The 17,519-nt window shown below is 37.9% G+C and overlaps 2 protein-coding genes across 11 annotated transcripts in view; both read right to left on the minus strand.

The window, feature by feature from the left end:
* Positions 1-12,467, minus strand: part of SNX14 (sorting nexin 14) — a 38,259-nt gene extending 25,792 nt beyond the window's left edge. For 5 of the 6 annotated variants that reach the window (XR_005556675.1, XR_005556676.1, XR_005556677.1 and 2 more), the window contains exons 1-8: positions 12,197-12,467; positions 9,702-9,822; positions 7,188-7,264; positions 7,026-7,104; positions 6,451-6,494; positions 3,772-3,859; positions 3,190-3,274; positions 2,894-3,050 (exon numbers count right to left, since the gene is read on the minus strand). Coding sequence is in view for 3 of the 6 variants with exons in the window: in XM_039343061.1 (XP_039198995.1) it covers positions 2,894-3,050; positions 3,190-3,274; positions 3,772-3,859; positions 6,451-6,494; positions 7,026-7,104; positions 7,188-7,264; positions 9,702-9,822; positions 12,197-12,336 (791 nt within the window). In the remaining 3 variants the exon portion in view is untranslated. Of the gene's footprint in view, positions 1-2,893; positions 3,051-3,189; positions 3,275-3,771; positions 3,860-6,450; positions 6,495-7,025; positions 7,105-7,187; positions 7,265-7,545; positions 7,586-9,701; positions 9,823-12,196 lie in introns of those variants that run through there. The other variant, XM_039343062.1, reaches the window with a different exon arrangement.
* A 4,342-nt stretch (positions 12,468-16,809) lies between these two features.
* Positions 16,810-17,519, minus strand: part of LOC120307866 (synaptotagmin binding cytoplasmic RNA interacting protein) — a 22,605-nt gene continuing 21,895 nt past the window's right edge. For all 5 annotated transcript variants that reach the window (XM_039343070.1, XM_039343068.1, XM_039343066.1 and 2 more), the window contains exon 12: positions 16,810-17,519. This exon is cut by the window's right edge. The gene's annotated coding sequence lies outside the window, so the exon portion shown is untranslated.

The raw sequence follows: 17,519 nt of genomic DNA on the forward strand, positions 1-17,519 counted from the left end.
GTTGAAGTCGCAAGTAAGCTTTGTTTCACTGTCACATTTAAAGAACTGCAAGCTTTTCACTTTGTTCGGGTGATTGCAAAACTAAGAGGTCAACACTGCTTTGCCAAAAACGTAATCCGGAATGTATCAAATATCTAATCTCTACCATTTCTGAAGCTAAAAGAGTTGGGGCCAAGCTGTTAATCTGTTAATTGTTCAGAAGAACATGCTTGAATGCAACAGAGAATCGGAAATAACTTCTAGAATAGCTAAGCACCTTCTAAACAAAAAGGTTAACTAATTAACAGCATAACATAGACCAGTGATGGCGAACCTTTAAGAGACTGAGTGCCCAAACTGCAATCCAAAACTCACTTATGCATCATCGAGTGCCAGGTGGGTGTGGCCCATTGGCTGGGTGTGGCCAATTGGGTGAGCGTGGCTGCAGTGGTAATGGCAGACTGGGTGGGACTAAAAAGTTCAATCAATCAATTCCAACTTTGTAAGATCTTTTTTTTTCCCCGCCAGAAGTTGAAATTGACTGATTGAACCTTTTTTTTTTTTTTTTGCACACGGCAGCGGAGGCCTAAAGTGAAAAGGTTTTATAAAACCCAGCTGAAAGCCTAGGACTGGGGCGACGGCGTGAGTGCCCACAGAGAGGGCTCTGAGTGCCGCCTCTGGCACCCGTGACATAGACTATACAAAGTGTATTTATTTATACACTTTCCCTATTTTCCCCACAACAGCAACCCTGTAAGATGGGTTGGCCTAAAACGGACTGACTGGCCCAAAGTCACCCAGCTGGCTTTCATGCTTAAGACAGGACTAGAACTCTCTCTCCCACTTTCTAGTCTAGTGCCTTAACCACTAGAGCAGCGGTTCTCAACCTATGGGTCGCGACCCCATTTGGGGTCAATCGACCATTTCATGGGGGTCGCCAAGCAAGGCTTCTGCCATTTTTTTCCCCTTTTCCGGCGGGTGCCTTACCTCCCTTGGGCTGGGCCAGTTGGTGGCCCAGCCGGTGGTCGGCCTGCTCTGTCTCTGCTGCTTGCCAGCTACGCCTCAGCCGGTGCAGGGGGCGGCACCACGCATGCGCTGTGCTCCCGGGCAGGGAAAGTCCTCGACTTATGACCGGTGGGACAGTCCTCGACTTACGACCGGTTTAGTCCTCGACTTACGACTGGTTGGGGGTTGCGGCATTAAAAAGGTTGAGAACCACTGCACTAGAACAAACTGATTCTCAAGTTTAAAAATGTTTCAAAGAAAGTGCTCTAAATTTTGCATGAGCACTCCATGGCAACTGCCCAACTTTTTTATGCTACTGCTTGGAGAGAGAAAAGATGCTGCTGCCGCTTTTAAGAACTTCCATCTCCCCAGAAAATAAGATTCTCTTAAGTTTTCTTATGTGGATTTCTTGAAAGAGGATAGGATAAAATTACAGAAGTCTTAGCAACCAGAAATATTTCCCCCTTCATCTGCCAGCTTTTTGAGGCAGACACTCATAGCTCTAGTGCAAACTTGTGAGGAAGCCACTTCTTAACTGATAACAGAGAACTGTCCAGCTAGATAGAATGTGAATCTCTCTTCCTCTGATTCTAAACATACTATCATGGGATCTGCCTATCAAAGTTAATGCAATGATTAAAGCAGGGGCAGTGGGGTTTTTTCCCCCCAGAGAAACTGGTATTTGTTCTAGACAGTATAACTGGTTCTACAACCACTTTAGAGAAGGGACAAGTAAACAAGGCATCTAGAGAAGAAAGTGAATTTTGAGGTATTCTGTAGAGTATTTCTTGTATATAAAAGCATGTATAGACAAGTGGTAATAGAAGTCCTGTTCATAAACTAATAGGCAAGGTGATCCTCAAACTGGACTGGTGACATCATTGCAGAGGCAAAAATCGTTCATTCCTGACAAGTTACATACTAGAACTTCTTTGGGAATCTCTCAGAGGTTGTGGTATTAAAACAGCTATTGCTAGTTATCCCAGAGAGGTACTAAAGAGTCTGTTCCAAATCTGGGATTTGCAGCCATTCACTTAGGAAAAAAAGTCCTTGATTCTAGCACTGATTTCTCAACTCAGAGGCAAAAATATAGGCAGACATGCCTTTGAAGAGCAAAGATTGTTATGGTGGTCTCTCCATATTTTCCATTGAATCTGGACAAGTTAATTTTATTGGTGGACATCTCTAGAAGCTTTGGCTAAAAAGATGTGGACTTCCTTATTTAACTGACCCCCAGAGGCAGAACTCCATTAATTTTCTGCAAGAAGAATACTGCAGAGAGATAAGTTCTTATTTATGTCATTCACATAGAACATGAAGAAATACAAATACATGAACACAAAACTCATGCACCCATCCATTTACTTTTATATCTGGTTTTGCAAATTCAAGGAAAGAAATATTCAAACCAATTCCAAAGACCAGGTTGGAATTAGTTGACAAACTATAAATATTCAACGGATCTGAGAAGTTTTGAGCGAAGTAAAATGCATTCATGTAAACCACAGGTCTGCAACTTGTTATTTTATTCCAGTTTATGTGGAATAAATTGAATCCTTTTTTGCAATGTAGGCCCTGATAAGCAGTTTCAATAGTGGTGTGGCCTTTTGTGCAATGGAGGTGGCATACCTGATGGTTGAAGATAAATAAAACATTATCCTTCACTGACTGAAATTTAGCACAATCAAGCATCGACAACACCAAATTCATACCCTACACTGATGGCTTTTCATGAACAGTGAAAGAATCAACTATTCAAAGTTCATTTATCTGTTACAAATTAAGACTGGAAGACTAATCTGCCTATAGCAAGATTTTCTGACATGTTAGCTTTTCTATTCTACAAAAATTGAAAATTTAAACACACTGAATATTAGAGCTTCATAATATAACTTGAAGTATAGTATACCCGCAATCTGTTGCCTTTGGAAGCAGAATATAGGAAAAAAGAAGTTCAGTAAGTTTTCTTAAATAATTGAGTTCATCTCTTCTACTTCTCAAAGCCACATGGAGTGATGGTCCATATTCTTCTAAAGCTGCTTGCTGTAAATATTCTGTATTTTTTACTGTAGAAAAATTAAATTCAGTAAAATTCATATGAAAATTCATTTCTGACAATATTTAAAAGAATAAAAATAAAAGCAAATATAAGAGCAGAAAGGTCAATTTATTTCTAAATATATGGCATACAATGTTTAATATTACCTTTCTGTCTAGCTTTAGCTATTACTTCTATGTGTTTCATTGCTGCTTTCAGCATTTTTGTTGTTGTAACAGTTGGAATATTCACCTGAAGAACAAATAGGAAGAGAAATTATTTGCTCTGTTGCAATTAAGAAGGTAACTATGAAATATATTTGTTTATACAATGACATTTATGTTAACCACATGCCACCTACTAGGTTCAACTCCTGACTGTATTATTGTACTTATGAAATAGGCTTGTTTAAAATTCTACAGTAAATTTTGTTTTGCTAGTAGCTTTTGCTTGTGTAAAGGAACTTACTTATTAAGAATTATTTTGGAGCTATTTTGCAAACTTCATAAAAGCATTCAGAAGAGATGAACAACTATCTCTTTATAGTTCATAAAAACTTATCATTAAATGCTTTTCACTTCTCTACTAAACTAACTTTTTCCAAGGTTTTTTTAAAGAATTATACAAGTATAAAATGAATATAAAACAATTATATTTACAATGAGATAATCTCTTAAATATTTTTTACTATGCCTATGCCTCAAAGCATTAATTAAATACAGTACTGATCCCATCATTGTGTTTCTCACCTTGTAAATTCTGCGAAGTAACACAGATGCAAAAAATCGTAATGTTACTCTTAGTTCATCCACGGATGATTCATCATCAGTTATCTGTCTATAGAATTTCAAAACAAAATGTAGCTCCATGTTAGTTTGGCTACGGTTTGGTTAGCTTAATTTTATTAAACAATAATACTAGTTTTATTTTAGGTTTACATTAGTTTGTGGACTTTTTCTTCGTATACATTTTATAATCTTTATATTATTTCCTGTGTCTCTTATCTATAAATCAACAAGCCTATGATATTCCGAGGTCTATAAACATAAATACTAATACTAATAATTTGAGAACTTTACTCAAATATGCTATTCAGAATTTTGAAAAAAAATCATAAGTGCGTTCAGAATAACATAATTCTTGCTAACAATTTTGGGGGGCTTTCGACTTTTGTTTGAGGATCAGTCATAGCAATCTTCTTGCCCATCATGCAGATCCTCAGAGCTGCCAAGGCTCAGAGACCGATATATATGTGGGAGGTCAGGAAATGGTTCTTTAACCACTTCCTTCCAGAGAAAGCCATGACAGCTCCTTACCAACCATGGCAATTTTCAACACACATCCCATAATATTCCATAAGATACACGCCAAGATTGCACCACCAACTGTGGATTACTTGTTGCAGTATCTAGTCCAGTGATGGCGAATCTTTCAGAGACCGAGTGCCCCAAAAACGCCCCGCCTCCCCACCCACCCCTGCTCTGCGCCCTGCCCACCCGCATGGTCACCCACGGCCTCCACAGCCCACCGCAGCAGATTGCCCAGGTAGCCCAGCAGCACCATGGCGGCCATGCCCTCCACCTATGCTCCGCAGCATCATCTATGTGTGACAGGGTGCAAGGGCAGAGTCTTGTCCCCGCTGCCTGGCTGCCATGCCCTTGGCTGTGCTGCTGTGCGCAGACTGTGTTCGGGGGCAAGTCTCCGGGGGGCTGCTGATGAGGAGGGGGCCGTGGGGGAGGCAGGTCTGGGGTGACGGTGCATGTGCCCACAGAGAGGGCTCTGAGTGCCACCTCTGGCATGCGTGCCATAGGTTCACCACCACTGATCTAGTCTATGAATGGAAAGGGAGAAAAAAAAATAAAAGAAGAGAGCAGGTCTGTCGCTGTCAATATTGATTTCTTTGAACAATCGCTCCATGGAAGTAAAAAAAAAAAAAATGACAGCAAAAACCCTTCTCTCCCTCCATTCTCTGGCAATAGGAGAAATGGAGGGGTGGGTGGGAATGAAGTCTCCTCTCCTCTTTGAAGCAAGCAAAGCAGGGAGACGAACCCCATTGCTGTCAGATCTCCAATTCCAGAGCGATCATTCTATGGACTGAAGAACTAACAGAAGTAATTGAAACTACAGGGAGAGTTCCCTGTCCTGCCTCTCTCCTCCCGCATTTCTCCTGCAAGCTACATTCTTATTTGCCTTTTGCTGAAGCAGATCAGAGATCAGAACAATAGTCAGAAACTTCCTAAAGAGCAGCACTTTAATATTGTCGTTAAGTGGAAGAATTCTGAGGAAGCCTTTGAAATGGTCTTCTAGCAGTTTTCACACTAAATTTTAATTTAACTTTATTTTATTTTATTTTTTTTGCAAAGTTTAAACTTGAAAACTGGAACACTTACCAAACCTTACTAGGGAGCTTTGGAATTTAAGTTATACCTCAGATAATGGGATTATTCCCCTTTAATCAAAATTTCTTTTATTTAGAAACTGAAGAAAATATCTATAGGTATTTAAAAATCAGATTTATACATCAAAGGCACTGAGAGCTAGAATAAAAAGCTGAAAATCTAATGTAGCTCAAAATGAAAAAAAAAAAAAGGAACTTTAAACAGGAAAAAAACTAGAAATAAACAAAATTCTGCATCGCCCAGGATCCTGTCTTGTAACTAAGAATTGCCAACTCCCATCAAAACCAATTCTGAAGGATCCCTGCCCCAAACATATAAGTATTTTGACATACTTGTATTTGCCTCAGTAATGCATGGACAATATTCATGACCATGCTTCCAAGAACAGGCAAAATCAGGACAAAAAAGTTAAATACTAATTAAACTAACAATAAAAATCAATTGCTTATAAAGTTATCCTATCAACATACATATATACTCTATCTATTCTACACACACAAGTTTCTGGCTCACACTCAAAATACCAATATACAGACAGGAAAAGGGGAAAAAGCTTGCATTTAGAATCCATAAAGTTAAGTGTTCTTAATTCTGTAGTAAGTCCTACTGGATGTCATGGATTTTATCCCCAGAGAAGTATACATACTGGACAAGAACTGGTAACACTTGTGAGTGATTAGGTTTTCTGCTATTATTTTGTTGTTTTTATTCTTGGGTTGTGAGCTGCTTAGAATTTGTTTAAGATGGGCAGACATGTAAATGCTTTATGTAAACAAATAAAGATGGAGGCAGAAATACAAAAATAGTCATGTGAAAATAAAACTGAAGTCAGAATTTAAAGAGTCATATATCACCACACAAGCAAGACCTTACAATATAATTTGACTTAAGGTACAAATTGACCTGGGGGGGGGGAGGAGGGAGGAATGTATAATTAAACAACCCAATTAAACCTAAAAGTAAGATAACAAAATACTGTTTTAGGAAGGTCAGATGGAATTTCAAAGGCAAATTACATAAGAATCTTACCTGTACCAAGGATAAATAAAGTTTTCTAGTACTAGCTCAAACATCTGCAAACAAGTAAAATAATTAAGACGTGTATGCCACAAAATAGCCAACAATAATACTTAGTGCATATAAATATGTAAGAGCACTAAACAGAATATTTTTCACTCCATATTTGGTAGTTCAAGTTGCTTGTTCATGAGATAACCATGGACATGGTATGCAACTGAAGGACATATTCCATAACATACATAACAACAATAGCTACCTGCATCTATTTTCATAGTTATAGGTCCTAGAGTACAGCTAGATAAATTTTCGCACGTATTCAGTTTATGAGACACTTGAATAATAGCACGTAGATTTTCTAATGCTATTACATTATCAGCAGCCAGAAAGAATTAACTATCTACCAAGGTAACAACTGTAAAAATAATGAAAACTGTTGTTCATCTTGGGATTTAGAAAATACAACAGAAATATTGATATTTAAGCATTTTTAGAAGAACAGCAATTGATACTGCTGCAATAAAAAACCTCTAATTTAAAAAATGAGTAACATGAGTTATCTAAAACTGCTAATGCTAAACAATTACCTCTGATAAAGAAGTATCAACTTTAGAAGGAACTTTTAGGCCCAGCCAAGGCTGATAATCTTCTAGTAGCGATGCAGGTCTATAGAAACAACAACAAAAATATTCCATTCATCTTTATTAAGTTATGAAAATATAATTACCTCCCAAAATATTTTAACTCACCCATGTCTACTACATTTGATATCTCCACATATAGCACAACTGCCATTCTGGGAAGATTGTTCTTGCAATTTTAATTGCTAAAAGCAAAACACAGAAAGAAATTCATTCTTCAGTATACTAGGAAAATAGCTATCCATTTCAAGAATTTTTTTCTGGTAACAAAACTGATCAAACTTTGTCAGTTGTGGAAGTGAGGAAATGCAATTACAGGTAGTCCTCGACTTACAACAGTTCATTTAGTGACCATTCAAAGTTACAAAGCCACTGAAAAAAGTGACTTATGACCATTTTTCACATTTATGACCCAATGTCCCCATGGTGACGTGATTTACATTCGGATGCTTGACAACTGACTCACATTTATGATGGTTGCAGTGTCCCGGACTCATGTGATGACCTCTTTTGTGACCTTCTGAGAAGCAAAGTCAATGGGGAAACCAGATTCACTTAACAACCGTGTTTCTAATTTAAGAACTCCAGTGATTCACTTGAGAAATGTGGTGAGAAAAGTCATAAAATGGGGCAAAACTCACTTGATAAGTGTCTCACTTAACAACATAAATGTTGGGCTCAATTATGGTTGTAAGTTGAAGACTATCTGTACAGTATGGAAAAAAACAAAAAATATTCCCCTAGCATAAATATATTTTAAGAGACATTAGCTAGAAAGTTCAGGTAATTTACACTGAAGCAATTCTCAAATGTATAGAGCAATGGTGGCGAACCTATGGTACGCTGCCAGAGGTGGCACTCAGAGCCCTCTCTGTGGGTACGCACGCCGTCGCCTCAGCCTCGCCACCCCCCACGGCCCCCTCACCAGCAGCCCCCCCAAGAGTTGCTCCGGTCGTAGCCTGTGTGGAGCAGCGCAGCCAAGGACATGGCAGCCAGGCAGCAGGGACAAGACTCCGCCCTCACACCCCATTGCGTGCAGATGATGCTGTGGGGTGCGGACAGAGAGCGTGGCCGCCATGACGCTGCTGGGCTGCCTGGGCGATCTGCTGTGGCGGGCCATGGAGGCGGTGGGTGGCCCTGTGGGCAGGAGAGGCGGGGCGAGGTGGTTTTGGGGCACTCTAAAAGGTTCGCCATCACTGGTATAGAGTTTGGCTCCCACTTCAAAATGTCATTTCTCCTTCTCTTCTGCCTTCCCTTTCTCCCCATTAGTCCTTATTAGCTACTACTGAAAGACTAACTTTCCTACCAAGCCAACCAAATCAGGGAAATAGGAATTACTTTGGATAATGCTGCAAGTGAAAACTTTGCAAGTCCCCCCCCCTTTTAACACTACAGTCAGTTCTGGGTGTATTCGTTTAAAGCAGCAGTAATATCAAACCTTATCTGAAAATACAGTTAGTCCTCAACTTACAACTATCAGTTTAGTGACAGTTTGAAGTTACCATGGGCCTGAAAAAAGTGACACGGTTATTTTTCACACTGCTGTAGCATCCCCATGGTCATGTGTATTTATGACGGTTGCTGCATCCTAGGTGATCATAGGTTCACCTCTTGCGACCTTCTGACAAGCAAAGTCAATGGGGAAGCCAGATTCACTTAACAACCGTATTAACTTTACTGCAGTGATTCACTTAACAATTGTGCAAGAAAGGGTTTGAAATGGAAAAAGATCCACTTAGGTCACCTAGCAACATAAATTTGGGGGGTCACTTGCAGTCATAAGTCGAGGATACCTGTAAGCAGAAAAATATAAATTGCCTTAGAATCTCCCTCTTTCATTACAACTTCAAGTCACTTCTCCAGTCTCATAAGCTTGCCAGCTCTACTCTCATAACACCTACATCTGAAGACTCTTGTGTGCTTTTTTTAATATGTACGTTTCATAGCCTTTTTGTATGATCTAAAAATACAGAAAGCAAAATAAGGATGAACAATTTCTTCCTAGCCAAGATTTCTAAATATTAGTTCACTAATAGGTAATATATTCAGTAGTTATACAGTGAACTCAACAAAATAATTCTTTATATGTTATGAATATATCCTACCCAGTTAATCAATGAAAATCTATCAAATAATTTTAATTTAATTTAATTGATTAAAGGACTGTCTTACAATCAATTTTTTGAGAATGGTAAAAGAATGATTTTTTTAAAAAAATGCCATTAAACCTATGAGTGAAATTAAACTAACTTTATTAAATCATAATGGCAAAATGGACTTCCTGTTCCCACTACAAATCTTTACATATAGTATCAAAATTTGCCGAACAACTATGTTCAAATGTTTCAAAACATACAAGGGTGCAAAAGTAAAAGAAAATGTTTATTTAACACACCTTTAACACAATCACAAGTTATTTCTACAACTTTATTCTTCCTTTTAGATCAAGGATAGAATTCATTTGCATCACTAGCAACTAAAAGTAATTACTAATGAATAGATCTAAAATGTTAGCTTCCCATTTAACATTTAAACATGCTGAAGCCTGCAAGGAACACAAGCAATATTTCAATAATGTCCATCATGAGGTATCAAAAGTACATTGATAAAATTATACATTACCTTGGATTTTTGTTTTATTGTAAACAGAATATTTGGTAAGAGGGTATCTGGTCCTAAGTAACAATAGAATGTTACAAATCCCGCCACAAAAGACCAGAAGATCATTAAGATGTGACGATACCTCAAAAGTAAAGGGAAAAATTACAATCCGACAGACAGTGAAAAATAACACAGCTCTGCCTCTAAATCTAGAATATTATATTCAATACCTACATGCCCAAAGTATAATAACATACCTATCAAAACAATCATCCTGCATGGTATTTACTTTAGAAAGAGCACACTCAGGCCCAATAGGCCAATTTACAGAATGCTTTATTTATTAATATTTTTAAGAGAAAATGTTACTTTGCTGTCCAGAGTCGTTCTGGATAGAGATGAGTGGCATATAAATTTGATAAATAAATAAAGTATTGTAGTTAGGAACATGCAAACATCATACATCAAGGAAGGAAGGAAAATGGCAACCAAAACCCAACTTTAGTTTTTTTTTTTAAAAAAAGCTATCTCCTCAGTGTAAGATTTCCAAAATAGATATAAATACTGTATTAAATATGAATTTGTCTTGAGTTCAAAAAAAAGCTGGCAATTTTATGGGTTAGGGAAAAAGAAGGATTTGATGCTTTAGTTTCATTTCAGCAATCTAAGGGGAAATCTCTTTACAATAACCAAAATGCAACTATTGGAATCGGTTAAGTTCTTTAAACCTGGCCCTTACTCTTGATCTTTCCTGTACTATTTCAGGAAGAAAAAAATTCCACATATACAAACCCACAATAAACCCTGGTTACACATCCCTATTTCTATGATTCCAAAGAAGTTGTTGCTCTAGGTTCGCATAACAAAGCAATTTAAGACAAGCAGGGGGGAAATGGCAGGAAGCACTCAATTGTTAACCAGACCGTTTTTTTGCTAATAGTATAAACACATTTGCACTGTTTCACCTTGCCTTGGAGGCTATTATGTCTTGACAATTAAAATCAGAATAGCAGTTTACTTCAAATTTTTTTTTTTAGTTATGCTTTCAAGACTCACAAGTCTGTTATTCCTTAACTGGTCCTCTCCAGATTCTGACAATGTACTTGTTATCTGAATTTTGTTTTGTTTTGTTTTGCATACACTATGACCACAACTTATAAATAAGATTTCCTCTACCTGGCATTAACAGATGTATAAACTATAACTCTTATTAGTCTTCTAAAACAGCTATACTGTAAATAAATATTAAAATTCCCTAGTGGAGGAGGAGTTGTCATCCATTGTTTTAACCAACTTCTTCATATCTCTCAGAAAGAACAATTCATACTGTCCTTTTTTTTTCTAAAAGGAACTTTTGAAGCGTAACTCAAAAGAAAACCAGCCTTGTTTATATTGGAACAATTCAATCAATCAATCAGAACAGAACTGGGACCTTGGAGGTCTTCTAGTCCAACCCCCTGCTTAAGTAGGAGACCCTATACCATCTCAGACAGGTGGCTGTCCAGTCTCTTCTTAAACACCTCCAGTGATGAAGCATCTACGAAGTCTGAAGGCAAGCTGTTTCACTGGTAAATTATAAATCCCTCCTTCACATCAAATTGTTTATAAGTGGATTATGTACACTGAGACAAAAAAGTGAAATTAACTGGAATCCTTTAGAAAGTTGGTAAGAAGAAAAACAATCATACATGTTTATGTTTACGCCTTCTACCTGCCTGAATCATGCTAAAAAGGAAGAGCATAAACATATGGTAAGAAATTAGTAACTTGGATAATTGACTGGGGTTGGTGAAAACAATGTGTGCTATGCTGAGTTACGTGTACAGTACTGTAAACTGAAGGGCTGGGAGAAGGGAAAACAATCCAGCCACTTCCATGCCAGTGTATCTAATCTTATTGGCCTCCCATTCTTACTTGGCCAGGGGTTCTCGATGGGTAAGCCAGAGCCCCTTGGAAATCACATTTAAAAAGAACAAAAAATACCCAACCACACTTGCAACAGTAAAGTAGGACATTACCAAAACTGGTTGAGCTTTACTCATTTTCCAGAGCAAGTCCTACAACTACAGTTCCATAATATTCAATAACTCTGTGGTATATATTATGGTGGTGGTTAGAATAAAACTTATAAAAGTAACATATCTTTCTTTCCCAACCTCAATGGAATTATTTCCTTTGTGGGGGGCAGGGGCTGTCGCACAAATCCAGACTTTTAGGGGATCGCAGCGCTACATACTTTGAGAACCACTGGGTAACTTATATGGTTCCCGTGGCATCCCAGTCATATCAAAAGGCAAGCCTTCTTTGCCTCTTGTTTTAGAAAGCATCACATCTTCCCCTTCTTCATCCTATCAAAAAGTATCGTTTTCCTTCTCGAGTTATATCCTCCTCCATCGCCCCGTAGGGAGAAGCTGCGCCAGCAAACACATGTAACCAAGTCCAAGCCACCTCACTCATATCGGCCAGCATCACCGCCGCAACGGGGGACCCGGACCCAGGCGGACTTGTCTCCTTACCGGCTGAGCAGGAGCGTTGCCACACTGAACCCCAAAAAGATACAGCAAAACAAAGGGTATTGCCGGCAGGTCTCGCGCAGAAAGTCCACCCTGCGCGCGCGCTGGCACAGCCTCTCCACGGCCGCGCGTGCCCACCTCATCCTGGAGGATGGGTGGGGACTGCGCCCCCAGCTTCAGCTTGACCCAAGGATCCCCAGGCGCTCCGTAGCACACTTGAAAGGACCGAAAGCCCCTGCCTTCCGGTTTCCACCACTCGAGCCTTTTGCATCACGTGGCGGAGGGCTAGACCAATAGCGTCGCTTCTCCAGGGCGGAAGATAATCCTCGCCGGCCCCGAAGCCGTTCTTGCTTACTTTCCTCTCCCGTTCCCTTAGTTATCGCCAATAAACCGCTGCTTGAAAGAAGCGGAGTTCGGTCGTTTCTTTAATTCTTCTCGCGATCTCTCAAGTTGCAAAAACTATCGACCAAACAAGAAGGGGAAGAACGGAATATAAGGAGGCACTTCCGCCCTTACGTGACTCTTAAGATTGCCCTTTAGCCTGGAGGAAATAAAGCCAATTAAAATGGCGGCGTCAATCGTTCCCCAGGTGCCCGGAACGCCGAACTTCCCGCTTTCTGTTGGATGGAAGCCTTGAAACTCTAAAAACGCGGCGGCTCCCTCCCGAATTGAAAGCTTCTTCCCTCAAGAGATGCCTGGGCTTGATTGCAGTGTGTCCTGCCCACAAATCCATTGCAGAAAGATGTTTTTTCAGCAGCGATAGGAAACTTGGGGACCAGATGTTGCTGAATATCAATTCCAATTTTCGTTCGTTTGCAGCCGATATGGCAAATATTGAGGGAAGCTGGCAGTTATACCTAAGCAACCCGTTCCCGTTCATCACTTCCGATGCAAACCAGTTGGACGTCACCAGCGATAAATTGCATTCACCTGCTCCGCTAATGCGGTATACTCCCGTGCGGCTACATAATTAGCTGGTTATCGAAGACACGGAGCAGGCTTCCAAGAGACTGTCTTTCTTGATGAAGTGCTTATGTGAGTTTGCTAACCAATTGACATTGTTTGATTTTACTGCTAAGTCGCTGTTCTAGATTAATTTAAAGCTGGCTACAAGTTACAAGCCTGTTTACTGGATGAACTCTGCTAAAAAAAAGTCGGTTACAATTTGCAAGCCCCCTATTCTTTCCCGACTATAATGGGAGACAGCTGCCGTTTTAAGGCAGTTTTATCACGCACATCCCAGCACTCTTTCCCCCAATGATGTATATTATATTCTAAAGACCTCTCAGCTAAGCTAAATAGAAATGAATATAATCGGACTACATAAATAGATCTCCCAAAAATTTCCAAGTCCCTTTTTATATATTTAAAACCATGAACAATTTGGGTTGTAAATATTTAAAGGAATATATTTTTAAAATATTTTCCTGGCCCAAATGGAGATTTTTGGATGTTTCTGTTATGCCCCTTATCCAATGAAATTATATGCATGAGAACAGGAAACACAACCTTCTCTATGGGCAACTCCATTTATGAAAAGTCTTGAGTTATTAATGCTGAAAGTATAACCCTCCTTCTCTAAGGTATTAAAATGTATTTGAAACTTTTTTGAGTTTTGTGTTTTAAAGCTTAAGTAACTGCATTATATAGAAAGATGGTTTTTGTGTCATGTGTTTGTGCTAGGATGTATTCCTTTAATAATGTCATCTATAAGGCTAACTACTAGTATTGTGCAAATCAAAACTAATATGAAATTAAATTGCAGGAAAAATAGCTTAACATTTTGATAAACCTAATTTGGCTTGCTATGCAGTATGATCTGGATCATTATAAGTAAAAAAAAATCTTTTTAAGCTTCAGTTTTGTGGCATGAACAAAAAGCATAGAACTCATTATCATGTGATATTTCCACAATCTTCTAACACAGGGGTGTCAAACTCACAATGTCACGTGATGTGTTGCGATGTATCATGACTTTTTTTCCCATTGCCAGCAATGGTTGGGCGCAGTTTTGCCATGATGCATCCGGCCCGTGGGCCGGCAGTTTGACACCCCTGCTCTAACCATTACTTTAAAATTAAAACTAATTTAAAGTACTGTAGTTTCCTTTAGATATTTTTCTTTCAGAAAAGTCAATAGGTTATTTTAACAAAGTACGGTATACACATTTTGTAGTTTAGCTTGCAATGAAATAGTCAATATCCAACAAAAATTAAACGTAGTTTCAGAATTAAACTACTAAGTATAAATGCAAACTATACAAAATGGGCACCCCCCACAGAGCAAATGAGTTAGTCTTAGAAAAAGTAATCCAAGTATGGTTATTCTTGGCACAACCATCCAAATATCTGCACATGTAATTTTCTCATGTGGGATGTCCCAGCCTTGTAATCCCACTACAAATAAGCGCTTTGGTACTGGCACGGAATTCATGATTCTGTCTGGAATACAGTACATTATTAAAACAGTTATGTTCTGCATTCAAGAAAGAGTCCTTGTATATTAATATTCTATGAATGCTTTTCTATTCCTAGGTTAACCTATATAGATCACATTTAGAAACCATTGATCTCCCTCACAGAACACTTCTGGGTGGTGTATACATAGGTATAAAAACACAAAAGCTTTATATCTCAAGAGCAGGGCAAGTTAGCTCTCTCTACAGCTATGTGCTCCTCTGTGGGGAAGTACAGCCAGGCCTACAGATCTTTCCAAAAGGCCATGAATGGAAGCTCACCTTGCGTCTGGGAGAACATTTCAAAGGGCAATTTGCATCATTTTGCCCCCAATCTCTGTATCTGTGAATTCATGGACAGTTCCAAATTGAATGTGAGTTGGTGTGCTTGGCAGAATAATACTGGCAAATTTTCCTTCTTCCCATCTTTTGTCTGCAGATGGGTTAAAATGGAGGAATTCCTTCTTTTTAGAATTTTATATCACCTGTTTTAACTCAATCATACCGAAATCTTATTACCTACTTACCTCCATTGTCTGTGCACAACTTCTTCAGAATACCAGACAATCATACTAACATATCCCTATTCTAGAAGAGTATATGAATATTAGGATTAAATATGTATGACATTAATCATTTAATATTAACTTTATGTTTCTGAGTGTTCAACACATGTACTATTCCTAGAATTCCAAGTCTTTTTTGGGGGGGGGGGGCAGTATACACTTCATATAACATCTTGACGTTTTGTTCTAAAAAGTATTAAAAAGTATAATACTATGGCATAACACAACTATAGTAAATACAATGTCACAAGTTTTTTTTGCAGCAATTAAATCCAAAAAAACTCATTGCTTGATTAAATATAGTATCCAGTTAGTCATTCATATTTAACTTATAAGTAAATACTGATTCTAATCTCAAAAGTTGTACGATCTTAAATCAATTTACAACTATTTCATTTTTAACGAATATCTTTTTTTTAATAATTTGAGTTTCATTTCCAATGTGTTATTTTATTTTCATCTTTTACTGTAATAAAGTATGCTTAACATCACCCCTATTTACTTCATAGAACATAACTTCTTACCAAGGACTATCAAAAGTATATGCATACTTTTTTACAGTTTTCTTTAAAAGCCATCTTTGAAGGGCAAACAGAATTTCAGGATACCTTTATGTAGTTGACAATTCTCAGTTAATGATTTGTCAGAATATTCTTTAACGACTATCTTAAATTGTGCTTAATTTTTGATGATCATGTCAATACATGGCAAACTATTCAAATAGTGGCAATTGCCCCTGTCTAGTATATAAGCCCTGGGATTTCCAGATTTTTTTCCACTTCAGCCAAACTTAGTTATATACTACCTGTGATTAAGAATACTTATTAGAGTATAAACCAGATATGTCAAACTCGCGACGTCATGTGACATTGTGCAATGTATCGGGACGGTTTTGCCATTGCCGGCAATGAGGTGGGCGCGGCTTCCTGATGGCATATCCGGCCCACGGGCTGGCAGTTTGACACCCCTGGTATAAACAATCAAATTTAGTTTACTCATCACTTCTTATATTCACTTATGTTTGCAAATATTGTTGCTTATCAAGTTCACTTTAGTTCAGCTATATGCTATGTAATGTAGACTGTAAAGTCTAGAATAATTGCTTTAAACATGAGTTCCAAGAAATACTATTTTTCATTAAAATAGACTAGTTCCAATCCTTAGTTTTCTGTAAGCTCTTCTATAAGCTTCAACAGTAATTTGCATAAGCTACTCAATTCTGGAACACAAATACCTTCATTAATATATAAGCTAACACAGAATTATATACCTCCAACATTTCTGCTGTAATACAATAGTAAACTTCTGTCTTAATATAACAGGATGTGTGATATTTTGTAAGCATCATAGGCTGATAACTTCAAATAATGTTGATGTGATCTACAACAATGACATCCATCACGATCAATTAAGCGTTATCTAAAACCATATATCTATATATCCATTAGTGAAGTATCATTTCCTTTACATATTCAATTTTAAAACTTTCAAAATTAACATTTTCTTTTAAAAGATCAATTTTTCCACAATACAAATTTCCACATGCATTTTACTGTAGCTTTTATCATTATACTGTTAAAAAAACTGCACCAATGTCAGAACAGTGCAAATAATGTTTAATTGTAAAAGTCAGAATGGCTTGAATTCATAATTATTCGAGAACACTGTCAAGATTCTGTTACTTATTACTCACCATTTCTTACAAACTCTACAGGTAAGTCAATTCCAGTCCATTTTGACATGTATCCTATAGTCCACCTTATCTTGTGGACGCGTGATTACAATTTCAGCTTCCATGTAAATTTTCATTTTTCATCTGCATCAATATTTGTTCTGAATAAATAATCATTTACTTCCCCCCATCAAAATCAGTCATGCTTGAAAACTTTTAAGAAGTTTGTTTTTCAGCAATGCAAGGGATTTGGAAGATCCAAAGTAAGATGGTTTTCCCTCTTTCTAAAATTCCTATAAAGAAACAGGTCAGATTTGGCATGAACACCTTGACAGTGCTCTTCATTAAACCATGACAGTAAAGATGCCAGTTGGCACTACAACCTCATTGAAGGGAGCATTTCAACTTCCTTGGCACTGGGATTGCCAATACCAAGGATTACAATGAAATCAAAATTTAAGGCTACATTTAGCAAACCTAAATTCCATAAACCTCATCCTATCAAGTTTAAGATTTTAGAAGCTGATGCAACACTCATATTTCTTATTCAAATATGGAAAGTAGAACTTTACCATGGGCAGCATATGAAACTGTGGCAATAGGTGTTTCATTAAGCAATGACTTTTTACCATC

The sequence above is a fragment of the Crotalus tigris genome, unplaced genomic scaffold (assembly GCF_016545835.1).
Source record: "Crotalus tigris isolate CLP2741 ecotype Arizona unplaced genomic scaffold, ASM1654583v1 scf7180000017833.3397121, whole genome shotgun sequence".
NCBI lineage: Eukaryota > Metazoa > Chordata > Lepidosauria > Squamata > Viperidae > Crotalus > Crotalus tigris.